The following is a 27739-nucleotide window of genomic DNA, read 5'->3' as shown; positions in this document are numbered from 1 at the left end:
TTACAAAGTGATCAAGGGACTTTTGAGAGAGGTGGGAGGGGAGCCCTGAGGCCCTAGGGAGGCAGGTTCCAGGGCCCCAGTGCAGAGGCCAGTGGGGGTCTGCCTGGTGCCCTGCGGGCAGCTGGGAGCTGGGCTGTGGCTGGCAGCTCAGAGTGGCGCCTGGTGGAGACTCGGATCCTTGCCCAGAGTGGGACAGGAGCCTTGGAGGTTGGAGCAGACGAGCCCATCTGCTGGGATTTCCTCTGGATCCTCTGGTCTTGGGTTGCGGATCTGCAGGGCATGAGGGGAAGCAGAGGACCCTTGGGAACTTACAAAGATCCAGCCCAGAGGGGCCAGGCTGTGCCATACCGTGTCTCCTTGTTGGACACCCTGCCAGTCCAGTGGGCAGGGCTGGGAGGTGATAGCCAAGGAGGCCTGGTGAGTTTCTGTGCTCAGCTGACCGTGGTCTCCATGGATCAGACCACCTGATCTTCACCAGAGGGAGCTGCTGACTTTTGCCTGTTTTTGCTCCCATCCACTGTGTCCTGTGCTGCAGGGAGGGCAGAGAGGAGGGGCTGGCCGCTTCTCACATGTGTCTCTCTCTTCCAGTTACATCGCGGCCGTGGTGGACCACCGTGGGGGCATGCCATGCATGGGGACCTTCCTCCTCCACCAGGTGTGAGCCCCTCCCTCCCCTACCCTGCCTGTGTCCCCTCCCCCACCCCCACCAGGTGTGAGCCTCTCCCTGCCCCTACCCTGCCTGTGTCCCCCTGCCTCACCCCACGTGGCCCCCTGAGCCATCTGACCATATCCTCTCACCTGGCACTGGCAGGGCATCCAGCGACGGATTACGGTGACACTACTGCATGAGACAGGCAGCCATATCCGCTGGAAGGAAGTGCGCGAGCTGGTCGTGGGTGAGTGCGGTGTGGGGGCTGCCTTGGTGGGTGGGGCCGAGCTGGTGGGAAGAGTACAGGCCCTGAGCTGGATGCCCGGGTTCTAACCACCTCTGCGTCTGTTGCTGAGTGACCCTGGCCAAGTCACATAACCTCTCTGTGACTCACTTCCTCACCTGAAAAGGAGAGCCTTGGACCTGGGTGACGATCTGCAAATTTCTATTTAATCAGTGTATTGGAGTTCTGGGGCTGCCATGACAAAATACCACAAACCAGGTAGCTTAAAACAGCAGACATTTATCATCTCACACTTCTGGAGGCCAGAAGTCCAAAATCAAGGTGCCGGCAAGAGGCACTCTTCTCTCTCTCTGAAACCTGTTGGGGAAAATCCCTCCCTGCCTCTTCCAGCTCCCGGTGGTGGCCAGCATCTTGGGTGACCCTGACCTGCAGACGCATCACTGCATTTTCTCAGGCTTCTCCTGTGCTGTGTCTTCCTGTGGTCCTTTCTCCTAAGGACATCAGGCAGGTTGGATTAGAGGCCCATCCTGCTCCAGGGTTGACTGCATCTTTACTCAGTTTGATCACCTCTGCAAAGCCCTACTTCCAAATAAGGTCCCATTTGGAGGTCCTGGAGGTTAGGACTTCCACGTATATTTTTCGGGGTCACAATTCCGCCCATAACCATCACCAAGGATCTTACACTCTTTTCTTCCATGACCTCATGTTTTGAACTCGGGTCCGCCAAATGTTTCCTTTGCTAAAATGGAAAGAATTTGTCTTCTCAGTTTTCATTCAAGGAGGCAGACAGTCATCCATTCAAGTGTGTCACTAGCATGAGGCCAGCCCAGCCCTGCCTTGCCCCAGACATTGCCATGGCTGGGCTGGGTGACCGCTCAAGGTCACTTCCCTGAGGCTGGACCCGTCACCCTGTGTCGCAGTGCAGGACTGTAGACAGGAGGTTCCAGGCACACCAGGATACATGCTTATGTTTTACAAGTCTTGTGTCTAATTTCACATGAATCAGAAAGTCATGGAACAAGCACCCAAACCCTCCTTTCAGAGGTTGTTTACGGCAAGCCTAAAAAGAGTGAATTGATTTACAGGCAGAACGTAAGCAAATACACAGCTGATTTATGGACCTGGCCACATGGTAGTTGAGGAACGATCCCCGGGGCAGCACTGCCCTCACATTCTGAGCCCTGGTCTCACTTCCCTCAAGGCAGACAGGAGAGAAGGAAGAGGGGAAGCTGGATCTGCATGGTTGAAAGGATGCATCATTCGGGCCTGGGTCTGTCACCACTCAGGACCCGCCTGCTCAGATCCACCTTCTCCCCACCTCCTTTCTAAAAAGACCAACAGGAGTGTCTGTTTATGTGGGGTGGGGGGATCAGGGATGCTATTTAAAGGGATTTGGGGAGATATGGTATGAACCCCAATGCTCCCCTTCAGGCTAAGGGGTTTGGGCTCAGCCTCTCTGGGCTTCGTGACTGAGCAGCCCTGTGATTGGACACAGGGCACAGAGCAGCCAAGTCACTTTCTGGGGAGCACCTAGCCTCTCTCCTGCTCCTCACCTGGGACCCAATCTCACTGTTCACAGCCTTCTCCGAGCTCAGCATCCCTCCCAAGAGGGCCATGGGACTTTCCAGCCCTGTGAGTTGGACAGGACTGTGGGCACAGGGTCAGCGAAAGGGATGAAAGTCGAGGAGAGACCCCGGGTGTCCATGAGCAGTGGGTGGGTGCGCCCTTTGAGGCAGGGGAGGGAGTCAAGGTGCAGACAACAGAGGGTCAGGACCCCAGCCCAACCCCTGGCACTCTGTCCAGACCAGCGGGCTCATGGGTGTCAGTTTTATGGGCCAGGTACTTGGTCAGACTCAGAGCAGGCTGAACACTGCTTAAGTGCAGGCCCCAAGGGCTGAGAGCCGCTGCGCTCCCCTCCCCGAGGGCTGAGAGTGGCTCTGCCCAGGCAGCAATCCCTGCAGCTGAGCCTCTTCCCTGCCATGGGCGCTGCCCAGCATGGACCCAGAGGGCCCTGGCGTGGGGAAGGGCACTTTGCTGGGATCCACCTGCCTCTTCCCAGGACCTAAGTGCTGCAAAGTCACGGGTCGGAGTTCCAGCAATGGGATGGGGCAGGCCTAGTGTGCACCCGTCAACACAAAATCCTAGCGTGTCCTGGGTTTTATCTTGTCCATGCGTGGCGGAGGAGAGGGAAGGCTGCCGTTCCTTCCTGGCGCAACAAAGAAAATGTACGTGTGTTTACTCCTTTGAATGAGCAGAACTGTCACTGTCTGGCCAAGAAATTACTAGGTGAAGCCACTAGACAGTTTTCCTGCCTGATAACGGCTCTGGTTTCTTTCACAGACACAGGCAGACACCCCCAATGCATGCAACTTAGCGGGCTCTCCTGGAAATGCCCCTTGTAAGAAGAGGTTTTATGGCACAGATAGTGTTCTCTCCTCTCCCTTCCCATCCCTCCCCTCCTCTGCTCTCCTTTCCCTCCCTCCCTTCCTCCCTCCCTCCCTCCCTCCCTTTCCTTGTTATTATCATTATTTTTAGGTGTAAGAAGAAGCAGGAACATTCCTCCTCTGTGTCTTGCTTAGCCTTCCTTTTCCAGCAGTCGGGAAGGCCTGTGGTTTCCAGGCTAAGCACCTGCATTTGTTAGTGTGTGTGTACGGGGGTGTTCATTGTGGCTGAGAGACAGACAAGAAAGACTGTGGAGCAGTAACTGCACATGGCACCTGGGTCGCTGAGGACCCTGCAGGGCCTCCCTGTTCCCCCTGGCACCGCCTTTGACAGATGCTCTAGTGACCATGTGGGGAGCTGGCTTGCTGATAGGACCCCCACCCAAGGCAGTGCCCCAGGGTCCCACCTGCCCCCTGGGAAGTGACCTGTGGCCCGTTGCCTTTTCTGTAGGCCGCATCCGAAACACTCCAGAGACCGACGAGTCCCTGATCGACCCCAACATCTTGTCTCTCAACATCCTCTCTTCCGGATACATCCACCCAGCCCAAGATGACCGGTGAGTCCGAGACTCTCTGGAGACAGGGCCCAGGGCATGTTCCCAGCTTGCCAGGCCCTCGGCCAACCCGGCACAGGGTCCAGCCACACAAGGTGACCCACTCAACGCTCTCCCGGCCCTCCCTCCTGGCACCTGCAGGAGCTGTGCGGTGAGGGGCTGGTGGCCTCTGCACCCCCAGCCCCTCGTTTGTGCACCTCGTCGCTGGTTCAGGCATCCCATGCCCATTTGTTCATCACCAAGCAGAGGGGCCAGCACAGGGGTTGGAAGATGAGCTGAGTTCTGTCCTCGGGAGTTTTGTGGTTGGGTGGTGCGGGGACAAGTGGCTGTATGTCCAAGGACCATGCTGCTGTGGATGAGTCAGTGGCCTCTGGCAGGCATCCTGGGGCTAGAGGTGGAGCAGCTGGGGTGGGCGCCCACAGGCACTGCTTGGCACAGGCCCCTCATCACCAGGCTGCTCCTTCCTACACTGCACGGCCAAGACCCCACAGTCTGGGCGGTCCCAGCCCAACCGCATTTAGGCTGGGGTTTTGGCACTCTGGGATGTCTGTGGCAGCCCTATCGGGGTCTGCTGGGGTTAGGGGATGGGAGAGGGAGGCAGCCCCTGCGGTTGGCCTGGGCAGGTGGCTCAGCACTGCCAGGGGCAGCCCTGGTGGGTGGGGACGTCCTGCGGGCTCCCCTGCGTCCCAGACGCTGCCTTCCAGGGGCTTGGGGAAAGTGAGGTGGGGGCTCCAATGTCCAGTCCTGGCTGCTCCCTGGGGGCTCGACCTGGCTCACGACGCACAAGCCCAGAGTAGACCCTCAGAGCTGGAGCCGCGGGTGTCTCCATGGCTGTGTTTGTAGGAAAACGTCTTTGAGGGCCTTCCTGCAAGGAGGGTCAGGCTCATAAGGAAGGAGGGTCCTAGGGGGCGTCGTCTCCTATTCTTCTGACTTGGGTCCACACAGAGCTTTGGTTTCATCAGAAACACCCAGAAAGTGGGCTATTGGGGCTTAGCACTACAGTAAGGAGGGCACTGCAGGGGCAGCCAGGGCAGGGGGCAGCTGGATAGTCAGGGTGGGCACAGTGCTGAACAGTAGGGGGTGGGGGTTGGGCAGAGACCTGGGCAGGGTGGATGCAACTCTGGTCCCAGCCCTGCCTGTGGCCTTCCAGAGGGAATTTGCCCTGCACTCATGTCCACAGGAGGGTGGAGAATTCGGGGGGTGTTCTATGTGGAGGTGGTGCCATGACGGGGGGAACACGTCTGGGAGAGGGAGAGATGAGGCAGACCAGGTGGGATGGGCTGGGGCTTGGGGCTTCCTCGTGCCTTGCTTCTCCTGCCGCCGTGAAAACGCTCCCTGGTGAGGTGTGGAGAAGGCCTGGAGCCCCCAGCACGGGCACTGCCTGCAGAGTGTGGGCTGCTGTGCCTGGGCCACGGGGGACCAGGAATTGGAGTAGGGGGTGGGGCCCAGAAGGGCAGGTCTGCCATGTGAGATGTGCTTTGGAGCCTGGGAGATGATCTCATTACCTTATTTTCCTGACCTCTGACCTTCCCTTAGCCCAGGCAGCTCCTGGGGTGGGGTGGGCAGGGGCTCCAGCCCGCCAACCCCACCTGCTATCTCTCTGCACAGAGGGCTGAGTTTCTGAGGTCTTCCTCAGAAGACCAGTTGCCATGGGTGACATAGGAGGGAGCGGCTCATGGCTGGACCTCAGGCCACCCTGTTCCTGGATGCCCGAGAACCTGTCACTGAAGGGGCTTCGGCCCCACACCCTGAGGGCTGAGACATGAGGCCAGTCCCAGGGTGCCTCTGGGGTTGATGCAGCCCTGTGCTGGGGTCAAGGCCCTGGGTCTGAGAAAGGAGGAAGGCGCATTGCGTGGGCGTGGCCTCCCTGAAGCGGCTTTGGCCCTCGCTTGGCTCCTGCCGGTGCTGGCAGCTCCCACCCCCAGCCCTGCCCTGGAGCAGTCTTGGGGACTGTCCTCTGCTGGCATCCCCAGGCAGGCACCGTCCTGTGGCTTGGCTGACCAGGCCAGTGGGCCTTCCTGTGCTATGGATGGTGCTGGCGTCCTCAGCCCCATGATGGGCCGGGCTGCTCCAAGGCCTCTCTCCCTGACATGCAGAGGCTCGGGAGCCCCGGCTTCTGGCTCCAGCCTGGAGCCTCGGCCTTCCATGCGCTTTGCCACGGCCTTGCCTCCTGCCCGCTCCCAGGCCCCGCGCTTTGCAGCCTCCCCGGCTCAGAGTGGGCCTGTGGCCACAGGCCGCTTCCCTCTGCCTGTCCCCCACCCCGCTCCCGCTGCGCTGCCCGGCCCTCACTAACCGTGTGATTGTTTGTGTTTTGCAGGCAGTTTCTTGATTCGGACATACCTAGGTATCATCTGTGACCCTTGGTTTCATTTCAGCCTCTTCTTTCCTCCCTGCTCCTCCCCTGACCGCCCCCCACGCCCCTGAGAAGTTAACTTCCAGCTTCCTGGACTCCTCACACACGTGCTCACCTGTCTTCCTGTTCCTCCCGTCTTTTTTCTTTTTATTCTCTTGGAATCTTGGTTTGATTTCTTTATTGCTTTCCCACCCTGTCCTCTTGGCTGAGTCCCTTCTTCCCCCACTCCTGATTTTGGCTGCTTTGTAGTTTCCTGCTCCCTAGTAGACACTGGCTGGCCTCCTGCTCCTCCTGCCCCAGCCTTGCCCACCCCGCACCACACCCTGCCCTGTGGATGGGCTCGGCGTCCTGCACGCTGCTGGCTGGCCCGCTGCCCTTGGCTGCACCACCCTGTGAGGACCAGCCCCGCTCCTCTCTCCCTGCAACGGGCTGTAGCAGGCAGAGCCTTGAGCACAGGGAATGGGGAAGGGCAGACAGGATCCAGCCCAGGAGACCCTCACGCTCCGGCACATTCCACAGCCTCTCGTGAGTCCCTCGCCTGGCCAGGCCAGGAGGAGGGACAGTGGCTCCAGCCACGCTCTTCTGGCCGTGGCCACCGAGCATCCTTTTGTGGAAGTGGTGGGTGGTGAATTCATGAAGAGACCATAGAGTCCCAGACTCAGGTTGTCCAGCAGGAGGCTCCCTTTTCCCCGGCTGCAGTGAGGCCCCTGCCCATGCCAGCCTGGGGCAGGGAGTCGGCGAGACCTTGGGGATGGAGGGCCTCCAAGTCCCTAATCCAGGCACTGGTGAGAACTCGAGTCCGTTCCGAATGGAAGATCAAGGCTGCCTGCTCCTGGGTCTCTGCATGACTGTGGCCAGCGTCACGGCAGTTATCCTGTGGGGTGGCGTTTGTGAAGTAAACTGAGCAGCAGAAGGCCTTTCAGACCAATGTTGGGCCTTTAAGCCCTGTTGTTGGGAGGTGTGAGGCCACTCCTGGCACAGAGCCCCAGGGCAGTGGGGCTTGGCCAGCACTTTCTGAGGCCACATCCTTGTCAGGTCATGTTGCCATGGGTCAGGACAGATGATTGACAACTGTGGCAGAGGGACTGTGGCCAGGAGAACACTCTGCCCAGGGGTGGCAGGGCCAGAGTCCCCATTGGCATGGTCCCTTGAGCACGCGCACACACACCTCTTTCCATGAACAGATCTTTTCCGAAGGCTGCCGCACCAGCTCTCCCTGGGGACCTGGATGCAGCAGAAACCCTGTCAAGGGACCCCTGTGATGGTGGCTGCGCTGAGGAGGGAGCACAGCCCTGCAGGGCCTGAGCAGGGGCCTCCGTCTCCCTGCAGTGAGTCTGGCAGGCTTGCAGGAGGAGGAGACGACATCGTGCTAGCCGGTCCTGGAGTCAGCTGGCCTGCCTCTGGGAGTTTCCCCATGCTCAGAAAGATCTGGGTCTGGGGAGCCCATCAGCTTGGGCTCTAATTTAGGAGCTGTTTTCTGGGCATTGCTGTGCCATTGGTGGGGCCGCAACCTTCACCCATGCACTCATTCATCTTTCACGTGTGACTAAGACACTCATTTGAGCCACATCCTGTGGGACTAAAGGCAAAATCAGGAAAAGTCTGTCCAGGCGGGTCAGAGCCTGGCCAGGAAGCTCATTCACCCTCTCATCCCTCCCTCATCCCCTCATCCCTCCCTCATTCCCCCTCATCCCCTCATCTCTCCCTCATCCCTCCCTCATCCCCTCATCCCTCCCTCATCCCCTCTTCCCTCCCTCATTCCCCCCTCATCCCTTCCTCATACCCTTATCTCTCCCTCATCCATTCCTCATCCCTTACTCTTCCCCATCCCCTTATCCCTCCCTCATCCCCTCTCTTCCCCATCCTTCCCTCATCCCCTCATCCCTCCCTCATCCCTTCCTCATACCCTCATCCCTCCCTCATCCTCCCTCATCCATCCCTCATCCCTCTCTTATCCCTTCCTCATACCCTCATCCCTCCCTCATCCCCCATCATCCCCTTATCCTTTCCTCATTCCCCCTCATCCTCTCGTCCCTCCCTCATCCCCTCATCCCTTATCCCCTCATCCCCTTATCCTTCTCATATTCCGCCTTATCCCCTCATCCCTCCCTCATTTTCCCTCATCCCCTCATTCATCCCTCATCCCCTTATCCCTCCTTCATCCCCTCATCCCTCCTTCATCCCCTCATTTCACCCGCTCTTCCCTCACCCCCGAACTCCTCATCCCCTTATTAGCTCCTCCCCTCATTCCCTCATCTCCTCATCCCTCCCTCCTTCCCTCATCCATCCCTGATCCCTCCCTCATCCCCTCATCCCTCCCTCATCCCCCATCCCTCCCTCATTCCCTCATCCCCTCATTTTACCCTCTCTTCCCTCACTCTCTCAATTCCTCCTCCTCTCACCCTTTCCTCCCCTCACCCCCTCATCCCTGCATTCCCTAATTCCCTCACCCTCTCCTCCCCTTACCCCCAATTCATGTCTCCCTTCATTCCCTCCACCCCTCTTCCCTTCATTTTTTCCTCCCCTCACTCCCTCACTCCTTCACTCCCTCATTTCCTCATCCCCTCCTCCCCTCATTCTCTCCTCCCCTGATCTCCTTCTCCCTTCATCCCTCCTCCCCTCATGCTTCATCCCCTCTTCCCCTCATGCCTCATCCCCTCCTCCCCTCACGCCTCATCCCCTCCACCCCTCATTCTCTCCTCCCCTCATCCTCTCCTCCCCTCCTCTCTCCTCTCCTCCTCCCCAATCCCTCATCCCCTCCTCCCCTCTTCCTCCTCGCCTCCTCCCCTCCCCTCATTCTCTCCTCCCCTCCTCCCCCTTCTTCCTCCCCTCCTCCCCTCTTCCTCTTCGCCTCCTCCCCTCCCCTCATCCCTCCTCACCTCTTCCTCCTTCCCTCCTCCCCCATCCCTCATCCCCTCCTCCCCTCATTCCCTCCTCCCCTTATTCCTTCCTCCCCTCATCCCCTCATCCCCTCCTCTCCTAGTCTCCTCCCCTCCTCCCCTTATCCCTCATCCCTCCTCCCCTCCTCCCCTCAAGCCTCCTGCCCTCATCTGTTATCCCCTCATCCGTCATTCCCTCCTCTCCTCCTCCCCTCCTTCCTCATCCCCTCCTCCCCTCATTCCCTTATTCCCTCATCCCCTCCTCCCCTCCTTCCTTCATCCCTTACCCCCCAATCCCCATAGCAGACACTAACCAAGCAGGCTGTGTCCTGGCCCTGTGGCACAGCAGTGATGGGGACTGCTGTCCCTGGTTCTGGAGCCAGAGTCCAGCGACAGTGTCAGCCAGGGCAAGGGGGACTGTGGGGGTCTTCCCAGTGGGGAGGGCTCACCAGGAAAGAGTGAGCTTGCCTGAGCTGGGGGCACAAAAGGAGCCCATGAGCAGAGGTGGAGGGGAGAGTGGAAAAGGCAGCTCCCGGTCAGGGCCGAGCCCCTGACCTGCACTGCCTCTGAGGCCAGATCTGGTCTAGGATTCTCCTTCTCTGAGGACAGCGACCTCCAGGGCCATGCTGTCTGGTGGAGGTGGTGGGGAGCAGTGACATGCTGGTTGTCTCCCAGCTGGCACGACTTCAGGGGTGGCACGCGGTCAGGGCGCTAGCTCTGGCTGTGTCAGCGGCTACAGCCCAGCGCTGCTGGTAGAGCCCGGGCCAGAGCCACATCCGATGTTGCTCAAAGTCCATGCATTCCTCAAGCCTGTGGGGATAGGATGCAGCTCTCTCCAGCTGCGCCCCCACCCGCTCCCTACCTCTGTTCAGTCCGTGCCTGGCATCTGGCATGCCCACCATCCCAGCCCCTATGTCTAAGTCCTTGGTGGGCTTTGAAACTTTGAAATCCAGCTGCAATGGGCCCTCCTCCAGGCACCTTCCTGACTCCACCCACCTCCTTCTCACTAGCCTAGCTGTAAAATCTCTCCTGTGTCTGTGTGGAGCTACTGCAGATTTGCCCCCAGGCCAGGTTTCAAGCTTTTAAGGGCAATGTCAGCCTTCCCAGATGTACATTTCCCCACAGGATAGAGCCCAGGGGCAGGGCTCAGTCAGGCCGGGAGGGAGCCTGCAGCTGCCCTCAGGGGGCTTGGAGGGTGGGGCCAGTACTGACCAGGACACAGGCTGGAGGTGGAGAGGCTACAGAGCAGGCTCATGCTGCGGCCCTCAGGGGTGCCTGGCCCAGCCTCCTCCAGTTGGCTGGGCCCTGTGCGAATGCTGCATCCAGCTTTCATCCCAGAGACAGATGGGCTGCCTATGTTCTCTGCTCCCTTCTTGGGCTGCTTGGTGGATGGTGCCACATGACTGCGTTGTGTCATGTCCAGATCCTGTGAACCGTATGCCTGAGGTCAGGGTTCAAGCACAATCCCCTGCTCTTAGCTGTGTGTTCACGTCGGATCAAGTCTCCTGCTGGGATCATGTTCCCTTTGGGCGAGGAGGGTCAGCCCTGGCTGCCCTCTGTGGCCTCAGCCTGTTAGATCACCTCCCTGGAGAACCTGGGCCTCCACATCCAGGCTGCATGTTTCCTCTTGTGATGATTCTGAGCGTTTGGCAGCTGTCACGTGGGATAGAGTGAGGGGGGCTTCAGGGGACGGCCTGGAGCAACCTCATGCCTGCTCCTGGAGTGGGGGTCCTGGAGTGGTCTCCAAGGCCCTCCCCGCCCACATCCTCCGGTTTTTGCCATGGCAGAGTGATCTTGGCCACCTCTCAGCCTCCCTGGGTCTTGGTTTCCTGCTGTATGATCACGGGGCACCCGTCAGTGGTTCCCATGCTGTGCCCTGCAAGCCTGGTGGGCCCCAGCTAGCAATGTGGGTCCCATGTGGGTGAGCTGCTACTCTGCCAGCCTGCTTCTCCCCGATCCACCAGCTGTTGTCCCCTCTAATCTCACTTGGGATCTGGGTAAGACCTGTCCTCCGTTTGTAGAGACTTGAGGGGCATAGGGGGACTAAGGAGTGTTGCCAGGGACCCTCCTGGCCCGAGCTTCCAAGGTCTGCTGCCCGTGAGCAGGTGGAGCCAGGCAGGATGTGGGCCAAGGGCTGGTTGAGAAGCATTTAGGGTGCAGCTCCCCTAAATGGGGCAGAGTGGGAGGCCTCTGGGGCTGACCAGCAGTTTGGAAATGACCCAGGGGCAGCACCATGGCTGTGCCCATATCAGACCCTGGTCCGGCTAGCCATCTTGGCACCTGGGGGAGGGGACAGTGGTCTGGAAAGGGCCCATCCCTGCTGTGCACACAGTCCTATAAGGCCCCCTCCCACCATTCTCTCCCCAGCTCACAGGTGAGAATCCACCACAGTCAGGTTCTCAGAGAGATTTTAGTCCACTGGGTTCTGAGCAGGGCAAAGCCACATACTACCTGAACTGAGAAATTCTCTGCTAGGACCCCCAAGGGGGCTGTTGTGGTCCTCATGTGGAAGTGGGTTCATGTTCTACTTACAGCCCCAGGCCTGGCTCCAGCAGAGTCCACTTGCTCCTAAGGAGCAGCCCCTGGCTGAGCCTTGGGGTCCTGCCTGCCTCACTGGGCTCGTTCCTTTGCTGTGTCCCACTCAGGGGCCAAGGAGCCCCAGGATGGGGCAGGGACGTGGTTCCTGATGAATGAGGAGTGCCTGGGCTGGGAGGACCTGGTGCTTTCTGAAGGGTGCACAGAAAGGAGTAGGTGCTGATCCTGGGAAAGACCTGCTGGTTCTGATCCTGGGGCCCAGGGGTGAGGGGCAGGTGGGCTGTGTCTGCACACACAGAGATGGAAGAGAAGGAAGGGGAAGAGAAGCAAGCTGAGGCCCTTTAGGGACTTTGGAGGCAGAAGACAGAGAGAGGGTCCAGCACAGGACCGAATGCTTGGGCTCAGCAGGAGAGACACGGCTGGTGGGACCTGCAGGCTGGGTCTTACCCAGTGCATAGAAGTAATGAGGATGCTAGAGTGTACTAGATAGTGACATGTGCCAGATAGTTACACTGACGTGTACCAGATAGTGATGATGACGTGTACCAGACCGCGGTGCTGACGTGTACCAGACCGCGGTGCTGACGTGTTCCAGACAGCGGTGCTGACGTGTACCAGACAGGGATGCTAACGTGTACCAGACAGTGATGCTGATGTGTACCAGATAGTGATGCTGATGTGTACCAGATAGTAGTGCTGATGTGTACCAGCTCCAGGCTCTGTTCTCATCGCGCTCTAGTATTAGCTCATTTAATCTGCAAGACATCTTGAGGTAGGGGCAATTACTGCCCCATGGTACTTACAAGGAAATGGGGCACAGAGCTGTTGGTGACATCCTGAGGCCACGCAGCTGTGAAGTGGCTCTGTGGCATTCCAGCAGTCTGAGGCACTTGTTCCAGGCCAGGCTGCAGTGGCTCCAGCCCTGGCCTGCAGGCCTGACCCTCCACAGGATCCGCAGTGTTCCAGGAGAGGAGCAAATCCCTCCAGGCCTTTGTCCTGGCTCCTGGGCATCCACCTGGCCCAACTGAGGACAGACACAAGGCTCTCACTGCAGACCCCAGGGAAGGGGGTATCTGCAGGGCCAGGGCCAGGGGCTCCACATGGGGCTTGCACCCCAGCCCTGTGTGCAGTGAGAGCCTGGGGGCCGTGAGATCCGGCGTGCACCTGCTGAGCTCCTCAGTTTTCTGCCCTGGGCCTTGTGCCGGTGCTTGTTCTGACATCTCCATTTCTTCTGTATGTGTACGTGTGTGTCCTGGCTGCCTCCACCTTTAGCGTTTCATTGGGAAATGACACTAGGTACAGCTCACTTTTCTCTTCCGCCCTTGCTTGGTCTGTCCTCTTCTGCTCTTCCGAGTTCCTTTCTCCTCGGCGTCTGCCTGCTTCTACGCCCTTTCTCTGACCACCCGCTGTCCTCACTCTCCCAGGATTGCTCCTTGGTGACATGTGTCTGACAGCAGCCCTCCCTGGTCCTTCTGCTTCATTCCACACCCCCAACTTGTGAGACCCATGCCCTGTGTCCCAGACCATGTGTGCAGTAGACAGGGCAGCCTGGTGCCACCTGTGCTCCACCGCGGTCTCGGGAGGGGCCCGGCCGCCTTGGAGCCTGCGAGGCCACCCAGCTGTGTGTGTTGTTGTCTCTGAACTGTGTCCTTGTGAGGATGCTTGGAGGGGAGCTGGGTGAGGCTGGGTGGATGGCGGGGTGGGCAAGCTGAACATGCTGCTCAGGGCCTGCAGAGTGGCCACATTCTGGATTCAGGCAAATTGTCCACCTTGGGTATGACCAGTCCTCCCTGTGAGCACCAGGCCTGAGGAAGTAGTTCAGTCACTCTGCCATCCAGAGGGCTGAAAACAGGAACTCTCACGTAACAGAAAACCCTGTTCCGGAGCAGAGGGCACCCAAGGTGTTTGCGGAACGTGGTTCGACCCCATAGGGATGTAAAATCCCAGGCCCCTGGGATTGGCCCTGAGCCACCCTGGGACAGGGTTTGTGGGTGGCTGGCTCAGGCTGTGCTCATCATAACTCCAGGTTGGAGATTAGGGACACAGTGAGGCCGCCGCTGTCTCCTGTGTGCTAACAGAGATGCTTTTGCACACGGCCTCGCAGCAGCCACCCTGCCTCCATGCCAAGCATCCTCCCCCCCGGGGCCTTCCTCTTCCCGATGGACCAAGGGTGAGTCCATTGTCAGAGGAGATGGACCATGGAGGTTTTTGGCAAACCCGGGCAGGTCCCCTTCAGGTCCAGGGAGAGATGGTGGCGCCTCCTTACTCAGACTGAGGCTGGGGTGGGCCCTCGCAGGCTCTGCCCTCTCCCTCCCTGCCACTGTCCTTCCTCTCCTCCCTGCCCAAGTCCTCTCCTCCTGCCCTCCCCTCTCCCTTCCCTGTGTTCCCCACATCCCAGCTCCCTGTCCTGCCTCCCTCCTCCCTTCCCTCTCTGCCCTTCTTGTTCTCATTCCCTGCTGCCTCCTCTCCTTCCAGCCTCAGCGTGACAGCTGGGGCACCATTTGTGGTGGAGCTGGGAAAATGCTGGGCTCACCCCCATCGGGGCGTCCAAAAGACCCCACTCTCTGGGTCCTGAGTAAGGAGGGACCCGTCCTTCCTGGCACCGCCGCCCGGGCTTCCAGCCTGTGCCCCCAGCCGCTCCCTTGCGGCTGCCCCTTGTCTGTCGCTCTGTCTGTCTGCATGTCCCCGGCCTGGCTGAGAGCAGCCCCCACGCCATCAACTTCTACTTTGTCTCTGCTTCCTTTCAGGACCTTTTACCAATTTGAGGCTGCGTGGGACAGCTCCATGCACAACTCTCTCCTGCTGAACCGGGTCACCCCTTATCGAGAGAAAATCTACATGACACTCTCCGCTTATATCGAGGCAAGGCACCTATGCCACGGCACTTCACCAAAACCACTCAGCCCCTGAAGCTTGAGGTTCTTGTAAGCTCTGGACAACCCCACATGACCCAGATGACTTCTCTAGTTCTCAAGTCCCTGGGTTAAATTCGTGTGCCTTTTTTAAAAAAAACACAAAAACTGGACTACAAGGTTGAATACATAAATCCATAAATCCATGTGCTGTTTTTTTTTTTTTTTTTTTTTGAGACATAGTCTCACTCTTGTCGCCCAGGCTGGAGTGCAATGGCGCAGTCTCACTGCAACCTCCGCTTCCCAGGTTCAAGTGATTCTCCTGCCTCAGCCTCCCCAAGTAGCTGAGATTACAGGTGCCTGCCACCACGCCCGGCTAATTTTTGAACTTTTAGTAGAGACGGGGTTTTGCCATGTTGGCCAGGCTGTTCTCAAACTCCTGGCCTCAGGTGATCCACCCACCTCGGCCTCCCAAAGTGCTGGGATTACAGGCGTGAGCCACCGTACCCATCCTCCATGTGCTTTTAATGGCAGTTAACTCACTCTACTAAACTTAGTGTGTGGGTGTTGTCCTTGGGATGCAAGATGGCTGCAGCACCACCAGACATTGTGTCTGCGTTCCGGGCAGCACAAAAACAGAAGTGTTCCATCCCCACAGCACCCCCAGAGTCTGCAGTACATAGGCCGTGGCCAGACCTGGGTTGTGGCCTCCCTTCCAAGTGCAAGAGGTGACTGGAAGTGTGGGCGTTTCTTGCTGGTCATAGTAGTGAGGGAGAGGGAGGGTGGGGAGCAGTGGGCGGGGGCCTCTGCAAGCACATCCCCTCTCCTTAGTTATAGCCAAATTATTCCGGCTTCACATGGGGATGGTGTGACCATCTCACCGGATGGTGGTGAGGTTGCCGTGAGGAGGCGCTGGCAGAGCTCTTCCCAGCGAGTGCTTGGGACTCTTCAGCCGTGCACAGCAGCTGCCCCCACTTCAGGAAGACAAAGGGGCCAGCTGTTCAGCAGTTAGCGTGTCGTCCACCAGGAAGTCATTTTCTGTGGTGTTTGAGTTAAAATGCACACATTCAAACAAGACCTGGTTTGATCCTCACAGACATTCCAGGGTCGGGGAGGGGTCACCCCAATTTTATGGTGAGGCAGCTGAGGCCCGAGCAGTGAGCCTGTGTCTGGGACCCTCGGGGTCCCCACACGTGGAGACCAGTCCCTCAGGCAGCCCAGGGGTGGACAGAGCTGGGGCTGCCTGTCCCCAGTGGGGTTTTCTCAAGGGCAGGAGCAGAGACTTTCTCCTGCCTGCGTCCAGGCCACACCTGAGGCCCTGGGAAGGCCCTGGGGCTGCCCGTCAATCCTGGGCATTGTGCCTCCAGGAGAAGGCTGGAAGGGCACCTGGGCACTTGGGGTGTCCTTGTGCCTGAGCCCTGCTCCCGCCTATCTCAGATGGAGAACTGCACCCAGCCGGCCGTTGTCACCAAGGACTTCTGCATGGTCTTCTATTCCCGTGACGCCAAGCTGCCAGCCTCGCGCTCCATCCGCAACCTTTTTGGCAGTGGGAGCCTTCGGGCCTCGGAGAGGTAAGCGTCCAGGGGTGAGGACCACATGGACTCCCACCCTGCTCTCGGTGCGGGCCAGACAGGGCTCTGCCTGGCAGCGGTCCTTGGGCCACCCGGCAGCTCACCGTGTGCGAGGCCCAGCCACACTCCTGGCTGGCTCCCTGTGCTCTGTCCCCTCCCGCTCACCCTAGATGAAGACTGTGAAGGCCATGGTTCCTGCAGGGGACACGGACACCACTATGAGGGACTTGAGGGCCAGCCTGCAGGGAACGGGAGGAGGGGCAGGCCCAGGGTGCCCACCTGGGGCCTCCTGTGGGTGATGCTGGGGCCACACCGTGCCCCCACCCCCCTGCCGGTGACCTTCTTCCCTGAGGACCACAGGAACCTGTGCCATGGGACTGCCCACAAGGCACTGAAGGAGGAGCTGGATAAGTGGGCGGTGGCTGAAAGGGGGCTCTGGACACAGCTTCCCACAGGACCTGCTGGGTGGCTCTTCTTGGAAGCTGTCAGCACCTTGGGGAGCCAGACACCAAACACCAGGACCAGCTGTGCTTGCATGCTGAATACATTCCTGCATTCTTGGGGGTGGGGGAGAATGAGCCGGAATGTCAGGGCCCTGACAGCAAGGCTGCCGAGGCTACCGGGCACCTGTGTCCACCTTCAGTGGGTCTCCCTGTGGTCTGCCACATGGACCTGGTGTCCAGGTTCACACTGGGCACAGCTGGGAGGAAAGAGCTTGGGGGTCAGGATCCAGTGTCCTTGAGGGCTGGCTGTGGTCATTCTGGAGGTCACTCAGTAATTGTGGGATGCCACCGACCTGTCTGTGGGAGGGTGGCCGAGGTGCTCTCAGAATCTGTCCTGGGCACAGTGGGGCTGCTCTGTGGGGTATAGGGCCTGAGGGGCTCTCGACGCCCTGGAGGGACTGGAGATACCAGATGCTGTGCTCATGCTGCCTGTGCCTCCCTTGGGCTGGGACAAAGTGGAGGCTGCTGTGGGGGCCTGGCCTCAGGTCACAGCCCCATGGGCACCTGAGCAAGACCAGCCAATGCATCTTTTCTCTGGGGGCCGGAGGGAGTCTGGGATGAGGACTCTGAACAGGGGCTGTAGCTCAGGGACCTCAACACCCCACCACCCCAGCCAGGCTGAATGTGCGTTTGATAGTGGGGCAAGTCAGCAGCCAGGCTGGCTGTGTGTCCCCATTGCGGGGCCTGGTGACTGCATGTCACTCCTTCTACTCCCCACAGTAACCGTGTGACTGGTGTGTACGAGCTCAGCCTGTGCCACGTGGCTGACGCGGGCAGCCCAGGTAGGTGTCTGCCCTGCTCTCACTGGGTGGGTTCCTGGCCTGCTCAACCTCTGCCCACTTGGGGTGACCACAGCGAAGCTGCCATTTGCAGGGGGATCCCTCACAGAACCCAAGCACTCACCTTGTGGCTTCTGGAGTTGTTCTGAGATGGGAGGAGAACGAGGGAGGAGAGTCAGGCCTGCTGGCTTCCTTGGGTTCCCAGGGCACAGCTGAGATGGCCATGGGACGCCGGGCTGGATAACTTCCTATGGAGGAGGCCTACATGGCTCTTTGGGCCCCAGGTTGGACCAAGGACAAGGGGAAGCCCATCTCTACCCCAGAGGGGAGACAGCTTCACAGATGGGCGGACCTCTAGGGTGGGTGGGAGGAGCAGCCACCCGTCAGGTAGGGGTGGAATGTCCGCGTCCCCCATGCAGGGATGCAGCGCCGGCGCCGACGAGTCCTGGACACATCTGTGGCCTATGTCCGGGGCGAGGAGAACCTGGCAGGCTGGAGGCCCCGGAGCGACAGTCTCATTCTGGACCACCAGTGGGAGCTAGAGAAGCTGAGCCTCCTGCAGGAGGTGAGGCAGCCTCAGAGGATGAGGCCCGCACGGCTGGCTTTGTCTGCAGAGCAAAAGCTGGAGAGGGCCCAGTGCCTGGTGCCCACTGGGGGGCAGCACAGCCGGTCGGGAGTCACAGCCACCTGCAGGAGAAGCATGTGATGCTCCAGTGTGCACTGCGGGGCTGCGTGGCGCATGACAGAAACATGGCCAGTGTAGCACAGAGGCATGCTCTGGAGTTAGCCGAGGAAGACTATCAGGCGTATAGACAGAGGCCAGAAAGGGACCCTGAAGGAAAGTCGCGGGGCCCGGCTGCCCTCTGCGGCTTTGATCGGGGAAACCAACATGCAGCATCTAGGCACTGCCTCGGGCCGAGTGTGTGTGTGACACGTGACTCGTGACATGTGAGATGCGTGAGGCCAGGGCTGTGCCCACCTCTCGGCCCTCTCCTGAGGCCTCCAGCACTGCAAGGCAGCACAGCCCTGCCCCAGAACCTGGTGCGTGAGATGCATGTGTCCAAGAGGGAGCAGCTTGCTTGCTGGCCATGAAGGTGGCAGGGCTGGGGTGGGGGCTGAGTGCTGTCAGCCCCGGGGCGCCAAGGTCTGTTCCCTCATTTCACAGCTGAGGGCCATCAGTCTTCAGTCTTAGCCCAGGGGAGGGTGGGCTCTCCGGGGTCTGCCCAGAGGGTCATGCTGCTGCTGAGGCTGAGCCCAGCTCTGGAGGTCACCCCTGAGGTGCAGCAGGTAAGGCCTTGTGTCCTGTCTGAAGGTGGAGAAGACCAGGCACTACCTGCTCCTGCGGGAGAAGCTGGAGACCGCCCAGCGGCCTGTCCCAGAGGCACTGTCCCCGGCCTTCAGCGAGGACTCTGAGTCCCATGGCTCCTCCAGCGCCTCCTCCCCGCTCTCGGCTGAGGGCCACCCATCACCCCTGGAGGCTCCCAACGAGAGGCAGCGGGAGCTGGCCGTCAAGGTGGGTCCAGCTGGTGGGCAGTACAGCCCTAGCCCCAGGCCCTCAAGGGCCCTGAGTCATTTCTGGGCAACTCCAGCAACCCAGCCTTACCCATGGCTGCTCTGGTTAGCACCACCAGGTGCTAGGAGCTTGAGGGGTCCCTAGGGTCCCCTTGCCCACTGACTGCACCCCACCTGCACTGAAAGTTGGGTGCCTTTTGCAGCCTCCCTTCCCAAGCAATGATTCACTCCCTCTTGAATACCTGTGCTGATGGGGAGCTCACCACTTCCACCCACAAGTGGCTCTTTTGGCGGCTGAACGGGCCTCTGGGAAGGCCTCCCGCACTGGAGGCAGCACTGCCTCTGGCCCTCACACCAGGCCCTGAGCCGGAGCCTGACCCTGGGAGACTTCCTGGGCTCACCCGAGGACCTGGGTGGGGTGGAGGTGCTGCCCACCTTGACCTGCTGTGCTCTGGCCTTGGAACCCACCTGTGTCTGGGGAGGGGTGGGTAGAAGAGCCTGCAAGGCTGTCTGAGCAGGGTCCCGGGAGGCCTGGCCCCTGACCATGCATGTGCTCTGTCCACAGTGCTTGCGCCTGCTCATGCACACATTCAACAGAGAGTACACACACAGCCACGTCTGCGTCAGTGCCAGCGAGAGCAAGGTGGGTGCAGAGGGGCTGTACCAGGCTGCCCCGCAGGGCTCGGGCTCCCGTAGGCAGTGGTCCCTGAGGAAAACTCCCATTCCGAGTGGGAAAAGGCAGTTAAGAGTTTCCTAGGAACACGTCTCAGTGCAGAGGGACATCTCATACCTGAGTGGCTGGTTTCCCTGGGTCGGCCTGGAGTCCATGGGAGGTGGAGACGTGAGTGAGGGGCCGGGTGGGTCCTGTGGCCTGGGACGCACCCATGCGCTTGCAGGCTTCTGCTGTCTTCCTGGGCCCCACCCTGTCTGGCCATCACCCTGTGGCCTCTGGCCCAGTCAAGCTCCCACTTGGCTGTCCCTCCTCCTCCTGGGACCGACCCCACTCCTGTAGCCTGGGAAGCTGCCACTGTGCTGCATTATGCATGGAGCTCCAGCTCTGGCCCATGGCCTTCCTTGCCACCATGGCACCACCCAGTGCCACCTCACGCTGGCACGGGCAGGAGGCAGCAGGGCAGAGCTTACCCAGCCCACTCCTCGAGGCGTGGGGTCAGGCCGGAGCCTGAAGTGATGGGAGGGGCTGGCCAGGGGCCACAGGGGCTGGAGGGGGCCAGGGGTCTTGAGCTGGCCAACTTTGAGCCAAGGCTGCTGGTAGGAGGGGTGGGGTGCCCTAAGCAGCAGGTGTGGGGTAAGCGCAGGCACAGGGAGCAGCTCCCACAGAGGCCGGAGACCCCCCTTCCCTGTGTCCCCTGAAAAAGGCCTTCTCTCCTCCGCAGCTCTCCGAGATGTCTGTCACCCTGCTCCGGGACCCGTCGATGTCCCCTCTAGGGGCGGCCACTCTCACCCCCTCCTCCACTTGCCCCTCTCTGGTTGAAGGGCGGTACGGTGCCACTGACCTGAGGTGAGTGAGCTCCAGGCTCCCGGAGTGGCTTCCGGCACCACGGCTGACCCATGACCATGGCCATGACTCGGGCACAGAGAGCACAGAACAGGGGGCCCCAACGGCCGAGTGTCTTGGGGTGGCCACAGGCTGAGGGAAGGGCCTGGAGGAGTGGAGTCCGCGGCCCTCTCAGAGGGCGCCTGTGCCCCGCCAGCTCCATCCTAGTGTGTGTGTGTTCTCTTCCCTGAAGAAGACCAGAGATGGGTGGAAAACAAGCTAAAGCTCCCCTTTCCTGAGACAGTGCTTATAAAATAATGGAAAAAGAAAAGGTTACAAAAGAGGTCGTGAGAGCTGTTAGGGTCAGTATTGCGGAGGGAACACCTGGTCCCTGCAGGTCCGCATTTGGAAGAGACCCCGTGTGAACCCCTTATATATGATTCATAAGCAGGCAGATGCTTTTCACTCTTGCTTTAAAGTGCCTTAAGGGTTCCAGATTTTCATTTAAAAAAGAAAGACGGTGGCATCAGCTGGCCTTGTCTTCTGCAGGCCTCCTTGACCACCAGGTTGAGTCGCGTGGGGCCTGGCCCATGTGGGGGGCCCATGCGGGAGGCCAGCGGCACCCTCTGCTCCAGTAGCTCCTTAGAACCTCATGTCACCTTCAGTCTAGTTGTGGAGATAAAGAGATGCTGGACTTGCTTTCACAGAGTGGAGGTGGGGGCAGGAGAGCCACTGGGAGAAGGGCGTGGAGTGGGGCACAGGCTGCCTGGCTGGGCCCCGAGGTTCCTGGGGGACTCTCCCCACCAAGCCCAGCACTTCCTGGAATCGGGCACAAGCTTGGTTGTCCTGGTGGACGGGCCCCGGGAGCTCCCACTGTGGGCACAGCTGGAGAGACCCTGCGAAGGTGCCCTACTGCGGCTCTGAGGCGGGTGAAGCCTGGGGGAAGACGGCCCCGGGCCCAGGGAGGCCTGCAGTGTGCAGCACTTCCCTCTGCTTCCCAGGACCCCGCAGCCCTGCTCCCGGCCAGCCAGCCCAGAGCCTGAGCTGCTGCCAGAGGCCGACTCCAAGAAGCTCCCTTCCCCTGCCCGGGCAACAGAGACAGACAAGGAGCCCCAGCGCCTGCTGGTCCCTGACATCCAGGAGATCCGAGTCAGGTGTGTGGGGCCTCCCTGGAAAGTACCACCACCAGCTCTGTGCTGACAGGGGACAGGCAGGCCACCCTGATCCCCATACTGGGGGCACAGGGACCCTCATACTTGGGGAGACAGACAGGTTGCCTGACGCCCATACTGGAGGTTCAGGCAGGCTGCCCCGACCCACATGGAGGGGCAGCTGCATGTGGGAGGTCAGGCAGGACCCACATGGGAGGTCAGGCAGGGCCCTGTGACCCACATGCCTAGGCTGGGAACCAGCACAGAGCACAGGGGAGTGGGTGGGGTCAGAGCCAAGGCCCAGGTGGGGAACTCGTGGTCACTTGGCACAGTGTGACAGCCTTGCAGCAACTTTATCTTATTTCTTTAAGTTTTTCCATTTTATGGTGGGGAAACTGAGGCCCAGAGCTGGCTTGGTGGTCTGGTCTCCAGCCTGCTGGGTCGGGGTTCCGCCAGGTGCCCTTCGATGCCTCGACCCACTTTCTGGCTGGGGAGGTGGTGGCACTGCTGCATCCCAGCTCTGGGTGGTGGACGGTGAGGGCCTGAGTCAGTCACTGCCCCCACCGAGGGCCCCAGAGAGCAGCTCTCTCTGCCCTCAGCCCGATCGTCTCCAAGAAGGGGTACCTGCACTTCCTGGAGCCGCACACGTCGGGCTGGGCCAGGCGCTTCGTGGTGGTGCGGCGCCCCTATGCCTACATGTACAACAGCGACAAGGACACCGTGGAGCGGTTCGTGCTGAACCTGGCCACTGCCCAGGTGGAGTACAGCGAGGACCAGCAGGCTATGCTCAAGGTGCGGCTGGGCCCGGCTCAGGCTCGGCACCACGAACCCCAGCAGGGCAGGAGCTGAGCCACCGTCCTCTGCAGCCCTGCGTCAGAGCAGGAGGCCCATCTGCTCACCCCAGACTCTGTCCTGTTCCACGGAGGCCAGGCTCAGGGACTCAGCCTCAGGGATCCTCTGTCCTTGCCCCAGGCCTCTCTGCCTGTCCATGGGGCGCATATTCCTGGTGACAGCGAGTGGGGATGGGCTCTGGTCAGGGCAAGCATTAGTATTCTCCTGTGTGATGGCCACAGCCATGTCCCCTCCTCCGGAGTCACCCAAGGTGGGTGGCACCAGCCCTGCAGGAATGGGAAAGCCACACGGCTCAGAGGAGCCCTCCTGCCCCCACTCTGCCCAGCCCCTCCAGCTGGAATGGCCCTGGACAAGTTCAGGAGCCTGGACTCCTTCAGGCTGGCTGGAGGAGAAGTTTCTCTGAGCCATCTGGAGGCGGCCCCAGTGTCTACGAGATGGTTTTTTGATTCCCTGTGGTGGGAGTGGGTGGTGTGAACCCACATCTGGACCAGCAGCCCAGCCAGGGTCCCAGGGAGCAGGGGCCATGAGGGGCAGGCACGTCCCGTGGGGATGCAGAGCAGTGGTGAGGGTGTCCTGGGACCACTGGCCGCAGATGCGTTCAGAAGGCAGTCACAGCCCTGGCTGGGTCAGCCTTCCCCTCTGTGTCCCCTCCGTGTCCCCTCCGTGTCCCCTCCCTGGGACTTTCCTGGCGGTGCCCCTCCCCTGCCTGCCTGGGCCCTGGGGAGCAGGAGGGTGGTGTGCTGACCACGGGGCCTGGCACCTCCTCACCAGCAGCCTCCCTCTGCAGACACCCAACACATTCGCAGTGTGCACGGAACACCGCGGCATCCTGCTGCAGGCTGCCAGCGACAAGGACATGCATGACTGGCTGTACGCCTTCAACCCCCTCCTGGCCGGGACCATACGGTAGGGCCGCCTGCAGGGCGAGGTTGCTGCCATGGGGGTCCTGCCCTCAACCGGCTCCTGGCCAGGACCATTTGGTAGGGCCCTAGGACAAGACTGCTCTCCCAGGGGTCCTGCCCTCAATCCCCTCCTGGCGGGGACCATTCAGTAGGGCCAGCCACAGGGTGCGGTTGCTCTGCCAGGGGTCCTGCCCACAAGGCTGCCTGGGGAAGCAGTGTGGCCGGGGAAGGCGGTGTGGCCTGCCCTCACTTGTGTGGGCTGGGGACGCCCTTAGGGCTGTTAATGCTTCCTCTGAGTCGTGGCTTCTTGTGGAGTGATAAATCCCAGGCCATACTTTCAAAATTACATCCTAACACTGTGGCCTTGGCATGGAGAAACCGTGTGCCCTTGGGCAGGCTGCGGAAGGAGCCGGTCCCTCCCACAGCAGGGATGTGAAAAGCGGGGTGCAGGAGGGGATGGGTGGGCTGAGTCCTACACACCAGAAGCAGAGATTCAGTCCCTTCCCCAGGTGGTGAGGGAACCAGCGGGGACATGGGGTCTGTGGCTGCCCCTCACGGCTGCCTGCCTGTGCAGGGCACGGTGGATATGTCCTGCAGGTGTTCCTGGCCTGACCACGCCGCCTCTCCCAACTCTTCTGCAGGTCCAAGCTCTCCAGAAGGAGGTCTGCCCAGATGCGGGTCTGAACCTGAGCCCTCCCGTGACAGCCGGCAGGCCCAGCCCATCCCCACCCTCATCCTCGTCTGTCCTGTCACCTGCCGCCCAGCTCCTCTCCTGCCAGACAGCCCACGACCGGGTCGACCCCCCAGGGGACGCCCTTTCCAGGCCCGGGGACCTGTGCCACACGACCAGCTGTGCTCCCAGCAGAGGCTGCGCGTGTCAGTTCTTGCAGAATGTGCTCTGGTGGAACAAGCTGGGAGAGGCTGGGGGGGCCAAGGGCGCAGGTTACGGGGGTTCTTGCTGCCGTTCTAATATTTTTTTAAGCATAGACAGACTTATAATTAATATACGTTAGTTAGTGACATTGAAACAGTCAACTCGGAAATTAACTATAAGACTTGTTCTATTTATAAGTATTTATTTCTAATGCCTCCACATAGCCCTGTAATATTCAGATGGAACCCCCAACAACCTCCACCCCGTTTGTTCCCACGTGTGTCTCCCAAGCCTGCTAGGGACAGGCAGGGCAGGGACAGCCACTTTGGAAGGCCACAGTGAGGAGCTGTCTGGACCAGTGGGGCACCTTGGGGCTAGCACACGGGTGCATTGCCTGGGCCCCAGGCTTCTCCATAGCCACATGGGTCCTGGGTGTATGTGTGGGAGGGTGGGGGGGTGTCTTTGGTGCCTGAAGTCTGTGCAGCATGGAGGGTGGTGTGAGTTCCTCTGGTGGGAGGTAGAACGCACATCTCTTCTGGGCGGCCACCTGAGATGTGACTCTAAGAAGAGTTCCAGCAGCTTCCCCCAGGAAAGGGTGAGGGGTGACACTCGGCTCTGGCTCTGAGATGAGGCAGACGGCACCCAGGCTGTGATCTGTCCTGGGCGGGGACCGGGAGGGATCGGGGTCGGGATCACCCGCCAGTGTGCAGACTATGGGGCTGTGTGCTGTCTCCGGACCATCAGGGCAGGGTGAGACCAGGAAGTCAGGGAAGGTCGGAATTCAGGGCGACGGTCTAGGTGTCGAGGGCTGTGGCACAGCCTCTTCAGCTGCAGCGAGAAATGGAGTGAGCTCAAGGTAGCTTCTGGGAAGAAATTCTGCCATTAGCAGGTTTCTTGCAAAGACTTTCCTCTCTTTGTTCCCAGGGCAGAGAGTTTCTGTGAGTCCCATTGAGAAAATCCCACGGGGTGGGGGTATCCTGGTCGGTCGGCAATGGAGGGTGGCTGGCTCGGTGGTTATTGTCTTCAAGGAGCTCTTCCTTCTGCATCTGCGGTGTCCCTTTGTTCTTGTCCCATTTCACCCCCTCTGCAGACACCAATGTCCGAGGGCCACCCAGGACAGGACAGGGGTCAGCCCCAAGCTGAGAGTCTGGTCATAGGAGTCATGTCCAGAGGCCTAGGGAGATTTTAGGGCCCTCCCCACCCACACCCACAGGTCGATTTGGTCTCTTTTTAGCTCAAGGAAAGACAGTAGCCAAGCAACAGAGCCCCTCTCCCGCCATGGCCTGTGGGAGCAGTTACGTCGGGTCTGGTGCTCCAGACCTAGGGCCCAGCACTTTCATCAGATCCTGCCTCCTGGAGTGGGGGAGATGCAGCACCCCACTGGTTCTGAGGCCCCTACTCTCCCAGGCTGTCCCATGTGATGTTGACATGAGCCTCAGAGACCCCAATCCCATGCCTGGGGGAGAGACAGCGGCTCAGGAGTGGGGGAGCGTGGGGCTTCTACACCACATGGGAAGGCTCTGGCATGAGGTTTTCCTTTGGGAAGGTTGTTTGGGCCCCTGAAGTTCCATCTCCGAGAGTGGCGTGCAGGGCAGGCCAGGGCCCATGCTGGCTGCGGTCTCTGTGGTTGCCTGCCTGGGCCAGCCTGTTTGGGAGCTGGGACTGTGGGCTCGCCTTTTCGTACCTGGGCTCAGGTGCGGTGTGGCCACCGCCACCCTCATCCCCTGCCTGGGAGGCTTTCCCAGGGGCTGATGGGGGTTTCTGTGAGGGAGAATCAGGGCTCGGGAAGCCACGTCAGGGAAGGCAGGACACAGGACACAGCAGCTTTCTTTGGAAATCTCCCAGGTGAGGATTCACATCCCAGAATAAAATTCAGAAGCCAGGTGGCCTGTGCTCCCCATGGGTGTCCTCTGGAGGCAGTGGGCCAAGATGCAGAGAGGAGAGAATGCAGAGCAGCTTCTTGCAGAAGCACCTGCTCCAGCATCCAGGGCTGCCTGGAGGCAGGAAGGAGAGGCAGGGCAGGACATACTGGTCTGAGATGAGTGGGAGCCCCACGGGCCCCAGGCAGGCTAGAGGAGGCACAGGCCCTGCCGCGGCCAACTCAGGTCAGCCAGCCTGAGGCTGCGGACTCCAAAGGGTCTGGGCGCGCCCCCCAGGTCGCAGGTGTCTGAGGCCAGCCAACCTGCAGAGAACTCGTGGCATGGGTGGGCTGAGCGGAGGTGCCTGGGAGCTGCCTAAATTCAGAAGCCTCCACTGCCATGGAGACTGCCTGGCTGTGTCCTCTCAGCCAGGTGCCGTGTTGGCCTTGGCTAGGACCCAGAGCCACACTGCAGCCTCCACCGACTCCTTCCTTCCAGGCCTGCTCTAGTGAGGAGTGCCTGAGCCAGGACCCAGAAACTCAGAGTTGATGGTGAGAGGAGGCCGCCTGAGTCAGGACACCTGGCTTCTTGAAAGTTCGCTCTGCCAGAAACCACCTAGGGATCACGTTAGCTGCATTCCTTGAGCTCCCCAGGAGTCAGTTTCCACATCTGTGAGGTGGAGGGCTGGTGTGGAGGTGCTCATGGGGTGCGGTGCTCAGGAGACAGCCAGGCCCAGCATGGCTGCTGCTTCCTGCTAAGTGGGGAAGGTGAGACAGATCTGGAAAACCGTCTCTCTCAGATGGTTTCATTTAATGCTTTATACTGCCGAGTCTGGGGGCTTGTTTTGGTTTGGGGGCAGCCATCTTCCACCAGAAAGGGGGAGCTCCTTCCACTGCGGCTCCAGATAGATGGGGATGCCGGGCTCCAGGCCGACCAGCACTTGGGCTCTGATGGGACACGGCCAGTGCCTAGGGGTGCCAAGTCCAAGGCCTCCCACTGGGAGTCATCGCTTGGAAGATGCCAATGTTTCATTCACCGGCTGCACAGGCACAAACTCCCCCACCCAGGACGGCTGTGATGAGGTGGCCCTCCCTGTCAACCTGGTCCCTGGAGTCCCCAGCACCTGGGGCCCTGGTGGGGCTGATGTCACAGGTGTTTACTGTGCTGCTGCACTGGTCCTATGCCAGCCTCACCCGTGTGGGGACCACGGAAGGCACACTCCCTTACCCCCGGTGCCGGGCCGTGCGTCCCCGAGATGGACAGCAGCTGTGGCGACCCGCGTTTCTCCCTGGGCCTGTGCTTCCTGTAGTTAGTCCGTCCCCTGGTTTCCCTGTGGCTCAGAGGCCGCGTCCCTGGCTTGTACATACGTGATTGCTGTGGGCACACCCCAGACCCCATGTCATAGCTGCCGTCCCGACGTCACAACGCCCGTCCCGATGTCTTACACCCGAGTGTTAGCCCTAGGCTCCTGTACTGTGTGTGCACTTGAGGCTCTGTCCAATTACGAAATAAATGTGGCTCTTACCCAACACACTCCTGTGGGCTCTGCTGTGGCTTTGTTTGCGTGTTAGGTGTGTTGGGGGCCCCGGAAGATGGTTGTAGGTGCATGCATCCAGCGTGGTCCAGAGACAGTGCCCCTCCCCCAGTGATGAGGCAGGGAGGGGCTGGCTCTCGAGATGGGCATGGGGAGGTGGTGGGGAAGGTGTTGAAGACTGAGTGTACACAGAGTGCTGG

General features: G+C 60.3%; 1 protein-coding gene across 23 annotated transcripts in view; it reads left to right on the top strand.

Annotated features, from left to right (window-relative positions):
* KIF1A (kinesin family member 1A) overlaps positions 1-27538 on the top strand; it is a 116707-nt gene extending 89169 nt beyond the window's left edge. For 9 of the 23 annotated variants that reach the window (XM_063648216.1, XM_063648212.1, XM_054477635.2 and 6 more), the window contains 14 exons: positions 589-655; positions 812-896; positions 3786-3891; positions 14403-14517; positions 15945-16078; positions 17302-17363; positions 17780-17925; positions 18673-18873; positions 19438-19515; positions 20267-20391; positions 21369-21521; positions 22118-22310; positions 23158-23276; positions 23914-27538. In XM_063648216.1, coding sequence (XP_063504286.1) covers positions 589-655; positions 812-896; positions 3786-3891; positions 14403-14517; positions 15945-16078; positions 17302-17363; positions 17780-17925; positions 18673-18873; positions 19438-19515; positions 20267-20391; positions 21369-21521; positions 22118-22310; positions 23158-23276; positions 23914-23956 — 1627 coding nt within the window. In that variant the 3' untranslated portion in view covers positions 23957-27538. Of the gene's footprint in view, positions 1-588; positions 656-811; positions 897-3785; positions 3892-6205; positions 6233-12927; positions 12952-14402; positions 14518-15944; positions 16079-17301; positions 17364-17779; positions 17926-18672; positions 18874-19437; positions 19516-20266; positions 20392-21368; positions 21522-22117; positions 22311-23157; positions 23277-23913 lie in introns of all 23 variants that reach the window. The other 14 variants (XM_054477633.2, XM_054477636.2, XM_054477637.2 and 11 more) reach the window with 2 other exon arrangements.
* The last annotated feature ends 201 nt before the right edge of the window (positions 27539-27739 follow it).

The sequence above is a fragment of the Pongo pygmaeus genome, chromosome 11, assembly GCF_028885625.2.
Source record: "Pongo pygmaeus isolate AG05252 chromosome 11, NHGRI_mPonPyg2-v2.0_pri, whole genome shotgun sequence".
In the NCBI taxonomy this organism is placed as follows: domain Eukaryota; kingdom Metazoa; phylum Chordata; class Mammalia; order Primates; family Hominidae; genus Pongo; species Pongo pygmaeus.
Note: the sequence above shows the minus strand (reverse complement) of the source record. Positions and strands in the feature narration are given on the sequence as shown.